This window comes from Cucumis melo, chromosome 4 (genome assembly GCF_025177605.1).
Source record: "Cucumis melo cultivar AY chromosome 4, USDA_Cmelo_AY_1.0, whole genome shotgun sequence".
Lineage (NCBI taxonomy): Eukaryota > Viridiplantae > Streptophyta > Magnoliopsida > Cucurbitales > Cucurbitaceae > Cucumis > Cucumis melo.
Window position 1 is genome coordinate 16,889,865 of NC_066860.1, and position 6,920 is coordinate 16,896,784.

General features: G+C 36.0%; 1 protein-coding gene across 2 annotated transcripts; it reads left to right on the forward strand.

Annotated features, from left to right (window-relative positions):
• Nucleotides 1-252: 252 nt before the first annotated feature.
• Nucleotides 253-6,574, forward strand: LOC103490020 (beta-galactosidase 1). 2 transcript variants are annotated; one of them, XM_008449384.3, is made up of 19 exons: nucleotides 253-845; nucleotides 1,059-1,154; nucleotides 1,249-1,361; nucleotides 1,485-1,551; nucleotides 1,664-1,756; nucleotides 1,902-2,045; nucleotides 2,485-2,573; nucleotides 2,704-2,809; nucleotides 2,898-2,985; nucleotides 3,393-3,511; nucleotides 3,590-3,754; nucleotides 3,905-4,083; nucleotides 4,195-4,304; nucleotides 4,518-4,627; nucleotides 4,764-4,874; nucleotides 4,969-5,079; nucleotides 5,227-5,432; nucleotides 5,534-5,870; nucleotides 5,951-6,574. In XM_008449384.3, exons 1-19 carry the CDS (start codon nucleotides 666-668, stop codon nucleotides 6,059-6,061), a joined length of 2,535 nt encoding a protein of 844 aa, XP_008447606.2. In that variant the 5' UTR covers nucleotides 253-665; the 3' UTR covers nucleotides 6,062-6,574. The 2 variants fall into 2 exon arrangements, with proteins under 2 accessions (XP_008447606.2, XP_050940336.1); XM_051084379.1 differs by having other exon boundaries at nucleotides 279-874.
• Nucleotides 6,575-6,920: the final 346 nt, after the last annotated feature.

A 6,920-nucleotide genomic window follows, 5' to 3' on the forward strand; every position in this document is an offset into this window, starting at 1 on the left:
CAAATAGTAGATGTATAGTTGATTGTTATTACTCTACATTACAAAACTAACACGATACCATTTGAATGAATGTATGGATACTAAATCTCTAATTCAACTAAAATTAATGTAAAAAGGGTTTTTTTTTTTTTTTTTTTTTATACTTTAATTAAGGTGTGATTAGATGAAGCTCTCCGCGTGAGTGTTGAAGTATGGCCAAATAAGAAGATGGTCCCACAGAGTTCTTTCCTCCATTTTCGAGTTGTTTTAAAAGCAGCCGAAGAGCATCTTCATTTTTTCACAAAAGACTCGTTCTTTTCAATGCAAGAACCAAAACCCACTTCATAAAAACACACGCTCTCCAATCTTTGTAATAAATTTCCTCACTTTATTTTATTTTCTCTTCAATGATTTCTATTTGAAGAGCCCCAAGAAAAAGTGAGTTGAGAATAGAGTAGAGTTACTGTAACAAAAGGCCTCACCCAACCTAAACCCAGCTGGGTTTCTTTTGTTTTTCCTACCATTTTCCTTTTCCCCTTCCACAATCTCTAATTATACAAGCATAGAATAAAGCGCCTACTAGGGGAAAGGAACAAGAAGAATAACACAAAAACACCCTTCATCTATCTTCATTTCCTTTGGTTGGTTTAAGCTTTTTGAGGGTTTGGGGCTGTTGTTCTGTTTTCATGGTGGAAATGGAGCTGGAGAAGCTCAAAATGTGGAATGTGATAATGGGCTTTTTGTGTTTATTTGGTGTTTTTTCTGTTCAAGCCTCTGTTTCTTATGATTCCAAGGCTATTATCATTAATGGGCAGAGGAGGATTCTCATTTCAGGATCTATTCACTATCCAAGAAGCACTTCTGAGGTGATGTTTTGAATGTGCTTCATTGTGTGGTATATGTGTTGTTTCTTTTCTATTTTCTATTCTTCTTTTCTAGTTTGAGCCTATTCAGATGTGCATTCATAGATGTCCGTCAAAATAATGAATTACATATTATTTTTCCCCTTTGCATGTATTGATTTTTTTCTGGGCTTTCTTACTTATTTTGGAATTTTTTTTCTTTTTGGCCTCCAACAGATGTGGCCAGATCTTATTCAGAAGGCTAAGGAAGGAGGCCTAGATGTGATTGAGACTTATGTCTTCTGGAATGGGCATGAACCTGAACCTGGCAAAGTAATGGAGGACTATATTTTTACTCAAATTTCTTTTTGCTCTTCCTCTTCTAGTATAGAAAACTCAAGCAAAATTTTGATTCATCATCTTGCAGTACTACTTTGAAGGAAACTATGATCTGGTTAGGTTTGTAAAGCTGGTGCATCAAGCTGGGCTTTATGTTCATCTCAGGATTGGTCCTTATGTTTGTGCTGAATGGAACTTTGGGTAATGCATCTTTAGCAACTCTTCTTGTTTACTTATTACTAAAAGTTTCAAAGAAGAAAGAATATAATAAAACATCATAAAGTTCTGGAAATTGATTAAATGTTCTTTCATGAATTATCTCAGTGGGTTTCCTGTTTGGCTGAAGTACATTCCTGGTATCAGCTTCAGGACGGATAATGCCCCTTTCAAGGTAGGTGTTTTGCTGTCTTGAATATGAGATATCAATTTTGTATACTGTCACATGATTATGATTTGTTTTTCTTTTCTAAATCAATTTTCTCTTCTGGTCTTGGACAATCCAGTTCCAAATGGAAAGATTTACCAGGAAAATAGTAAATATGATGAAAGCAGAGAGGTTATATGAATCTCAAGGTGGTCCTATAATTTTATCTCAGGTAAGCTACAAAAATCTTTGCACTGATAAGATAGATGGATTCTCTTTTCTTTCTGAATGCACTTGATTTTTCTTAAAGTTTGTCCTTGACATGAAATGACTCTGTAAAGTAACGAAGCATCTTTCTTTTTCATCATTTGGTATAGATTGAGAATGAATATGGACCTATGGAATATGAACTTGGTGCACCAGGAAAAGCATACTCAAAATGGGCCGCACAAATGGCTTTGGGACTTGGTACCGGTGTCCCATGGGTCATGTGCAAGCAAGATGATGCCCCAGATCCTATTGTAAGCATTACCTTATCTTCTTCTTCTTCTTATTCTCAATGTTTACTTTAAATCTTTCACGTGTCTTGTTTGTTAGTGTACTCTAAATGCTGATTGGAAATGGATTTAATAATCATTTGCTTTGCACATGGATCATGCTTGCTGTTCTTCTGTCTGTTTGTTTGATTGTTGTATTATTATATTTCCTTTGACATATGTGGACTCTTTAATGCTGATTTAAACTTCTTGTTACATTCTTCGGATTCTGTTAATTGTGGAAAAAGTATATGCTTCCATTGTCTCCATCTATTAAAGATTCTGATGTCACTTCACTAAAGTTGATTGGTAAATTTTGATTGGAGAAGTCATTGTTTTAATGTTTTCTCTGTGCTGCTAGTTAATCATACTGTAAGGAATACAAATAACTACTAGGCTAAGTATATTGTTTTGGTTCTAACAGATTAACACCTGCAATGGTTTCTATTGTGATTATTTCTCTCCAAACAAAGCTTACAAACCCAAGATGTGGACGGAAGCATGGACTGGATGGTAAGTTGTCATTCTTTAATATCATGTTTTCATCTATGGCAAGCAGTGGCAGGCACATTTGGATGTAGTAAAAGAATCTATTACTTTCTGGCTAATTTTACTCGTCTTCTCTTTCTCTTTTCTATTACAGGTTTACTCAGTTTGGAGGTGCGGTTCCTCATAGACCAGCTGAAGACATGGCCTTTGCTGTTGCAAGGTTCATACAGAAGGGAGGAGCATTAATTAACTACTACATGGTAAGGGTTCATCGCTGGCTGCCTTTGCTTATTGTAAAGAATATTTAATCAATCAACTGATTTTGAGTCATTTTTGTTATGTTTCTAGTATCATGGTGGAACAAATTTTGGACGAACTGCTGGTGGTCCCTTCATCGCTACTTCTTATGATTATGATGCTCCTATTGATGAATACGGTAAGCTCAAAATGTTTGTACCCGTCTTTAGTGTTACATCTTTATGAAACTACTACTTTTTATATCTTGTATCATATATTATGTTTGGAGAGTTGGTGCTTCAATTCTTTCACCTTCGCAATTGCAAGGAGAATACTAAGAATTTTCAAATTAAAAATGTAAAGTAATTTTTGTCCCCTGTGCCGTACTCTTTGAGTGACATCATTTTACAAGTTCTTTTTTGGTAGCCACAAGAATGGACTCCGTTTTCCGATTTTTGAAGTAATATATTAGAAAGGGACTTCCACTAGGAACTAAAATAATTTCTTCCATTGTGTCCCTATCATGGATTGTATACGAAAACATTATCCTAAAATAGTACCCTAGAACCATCCATCTGAGAGGTATATACTTGACTCTGAATGCAGGCTTATTGAGGCAACCTAAATGGGGTCATCTTAAAGATCTGAATCGAGCAATTAAACTTTGTGAGCCAGCTCTTGTATCCGGAGATCCAATTGTGACACGACTTGGGAATTATCAAGAGGTGAGCATTTTCTTTTATCTGCAAATTCTAGTTGATGAACCTACAAAACTCAACTTCTTACATTCAATATTCTTATAGGCCCATGTATTCAAATCAAAATCTGGTGCTTGTGCTGCGTTCCTCTCGAATTACAACCCAAGATCGTATGCCACAGTGGCTTTTGGTAACATGCACTACAACATTCCGCCTTGGTCTATTAGCATTCTTCCAGACTGTAAAAATACAGTTTTCAATACTGCAAGGGTAAGGCGAAAACTCTACTAATAAATTGTCAAATGTTAAGTCTGCATTTGTTTTGGAAATTTATTTGAAATAACTAAAAACTAAACATTGCATTTCTATTAGTTTAGCATAAAAGATTTTGAATGGATATATTCAAATTCTTGTGTGTAGGTTGGTGCCCAAACTGCGATAATGAAGATGTCCCCCGTTCCAATGCATGGAAGTTTCTCATGGCAAGCATATAATGAAGAGCCAGCCTCTTACAATGAGAAAGCATTTACTACAGTGGGGTTGCTAGAGCAGATAAATACTACAAGGGATGCTACTGATTACTTGTGGTACACAACAGAGTAAGTGATGAATATTTGCACAATCCTTTGTTCTTAACTTTTTCTTCTCGTTCTCTTTTTGATAATCATATCAGATTCTAGATTTAATCATATGTGAATCTCTCTTTTCAGTGTACATATTGATGCTAATGAAGGATTTTTGAGGAGTGGAAAGTATCCTGTTCTTACGGTCCTGTCAGCGGGCCATGCTATGCACGTTTTCGTCAACGGTCAACTAGCAGGTGTGTATAATATTATTGATTAAAGGTTCATCTTCATCATTAGTTATCTAAGTGGGAGAATTTGGAATGACCGTAAATTTATCCTTTATAACAGATGACACTACTTAACTGTGAATGTATATTCCATTAATATTTCTTAACAACATATCTTAAATAATGAAAGGTTCATGATCAAGATTTATCTTGAACTCAAATATATTTTTCCTTTTACAGGAACTGCTTATGGAAGTTTAGACTTCCCAAAGCTAACATTTAGCAGGGAGGTGAACTTAAGGGCAGGGAATAATAAAATTGCACTTCTAAGTATTGCTGTCGGTCTCCCGGTGAGTTTTCTTCCTTTGGAAGAGGCTTAGAATGGAAATCAATGCTTTTGTTGGTTCTCACTTGGTCATTTAAATGATGAAATATTATGATTGTGAATTGCTCCTTGACTTTATGATCTCTTGGAATATGATTCAGAATGTGGGTCCACATTTTGAGATGTGGAATGCCGGCATCCTTGGCCCAGTTAATCTGAATGGTCTCGATGAGGGCAGAAGGGACTTGACCTGGCAGAAATGGACTTATAAGGTACGTACTAAGTTTTTTGATACTGTACTAGAACTGTTTGATGTTCCAGCATCACCATGTCTGACATTTTCCATCTTTGCACATTGTCAATTAGATTGGTTTGGATGGAGAAGCAATGAGTCTTCATTCCCTCAGTGGAAGTTCATCTGTCGAATGGATTCAGGGATCTCTCGTTGCTCAAAAGCAACCACTGACATGGTTTAAGGTAACTTATGTTTTAACCTCATCTTGTGATTCTCTATGGTTGTTGGGGAATGTTTGCATTTGTTGCTTCCTCAAACCGAAAGAGGTGATTTAATCGTATTAGGCTTTTATTTCTGCCACTTACATATCTTGACTTGTTTCTATTCAGACTACTTTCAATGCCCCTGCGGGAAATTCGCCCTTAGCATTAGACATGGGTAGTATGGGGAAAGGGCAAATATGGTTAAATGGTCAGAGCCTCGGGCGCTACTGGCCTGCTTACAAATCAACTGGTTCTTGTGGTTCCTGTGATTATACTGGTACATACAATGAGAAGAAGTGCTCAAGTAACTGCGGGGAAGCATCTCAGAGATGGTAGGCAACAAAATTCCAAAATGAATTCTCAAATCTACTTCTGAAGGTCTTCGGTTCAAACATGGATAAACTAAATGCTCTTTGATCATCTGTTTTATTAGGTACCATGTTCCCCGTTCTTGGTTAAAACCGACAGGAAATCTGTTGGTTGTGTTTGAAGAATGGGGTGGAGACCCGAACGGAATTCATCTAGTTAGAAGAGATGTAGATAGCGTATGTGTCAATATCAACGAATGGCAACCGACCCTTATGAACTGGCAAATGCAATCCTCAGGAAAAGTGAACAAGCCCCTAAGGCCAAAAGCTCACCTGTCCTGTGGCCCAGGCCAAAAGATTTCATCGGTCAAGTTTGCAAGCTTTGGAACCCCAGAAGGTGAATGTGGAAGTTTCAGAGAGGGAAGCTGCCACGCCCATCATTCATATGACGCTTTCCAAAGGGTTAGTAACATTTAGCTTTTCTACTATCCATCCATGCCACTTCTCTTACAACTCATATCTAACTTTCCCTATTCTCGCAGACCTGCGTCGGACTGAACTTCTGCACCGTAACAGTAGCGCCAGAGATGTTTGGAGGTGACCCATGTCCAAACGTGATGAAGAAACTCTCAGTCGAAGTCATCTGCAGCTAACGGATAGGTGGAAGTTCAGTTAAGTGTTGAAGTGATTGATAATATTTTTTTGGTTAAAGTTGAAAGTGAAGAATCCATGAAAACAAACACAAACTCATTCATTTTGGCCATTCTCCATTGGTGAAGTTGTACAAAATATACGACAGACTGATGGAAGAAAAGGTCTTGAGATTGGGAAATATTTCATGTGGGGATTTATGTGTAAATAGTTAGCTGTTTTTGATTGGCATTCTCACCAATCACACAATATTATTATTATAGAAAAGTTAAGGAATGAAATTATTGGAGGTTTGTTTGGGTCATGGAAGCACATTGAGGTTATAATTATTGAATCCATGTGCTTCTGTTCTTTTACTTTTTTAAGTTGTTGAAAGACAATGGAAGCCTCTTGCTTCTATTGAACTGTATTCTCTAATAATTTTTAACTTCATGGGAAGCAATTGTTTGTAAAGCTTTCTCTCATTTATGTAATCTTTCACTTTTAACTTCATGAGAAGCAATTGTTTGGGAATCTCTCTCAGCCTCTTAAGTCTCCATTTTTTTTAGTTTAAAGATTTGAATATGATAGTAGTGAGATTACTAGTGTCTTAATCCATTGAGTTTGGATTTGTTATTTAGTTAATTGGTTTAAATTTTATTTTGGTTTTCCAACTTTGAATCTTGTTCTATTTTGGTTTTAAAGCTTTTAAATAAGTTTGTTTTAGTTTTCAAACCTTTAAAAAGTGTAATGTATAATCTAACTCATGAGCAACCATTTTGTTAAAAGATTAACAAAACCAAAATAGTAGAAATTGAAATAAATGACTTTTTTTTTAAAAGATTAACAAAATCAAAATAGAAGAGATTGAAATAAACATTT

Bases quoted from the DNA above. Each gene is read 5' to 3' on its own strand.
- LOC103490020 (XM_008449384.3), top strand. From the start codon at position 666: ATGGTGGAAATGGAGCTGGAGAAGCTCAAAATGTGGAATGTGATAATG. The intron at 1,757-1,901 runs GTAAGCTACAAA...CATTTGGTATAG, and splicing joins GTCCTATAATTTTATCTCAG to ATTGAGAATGAATATGGACC. The intron at 3,512-3,589 runs GTGAGCATTTTC...ATATTCTTATAG, and splicing joins GACTTGGGAATTATCAAGAG to GCCCATGTATTCAAATCAAA.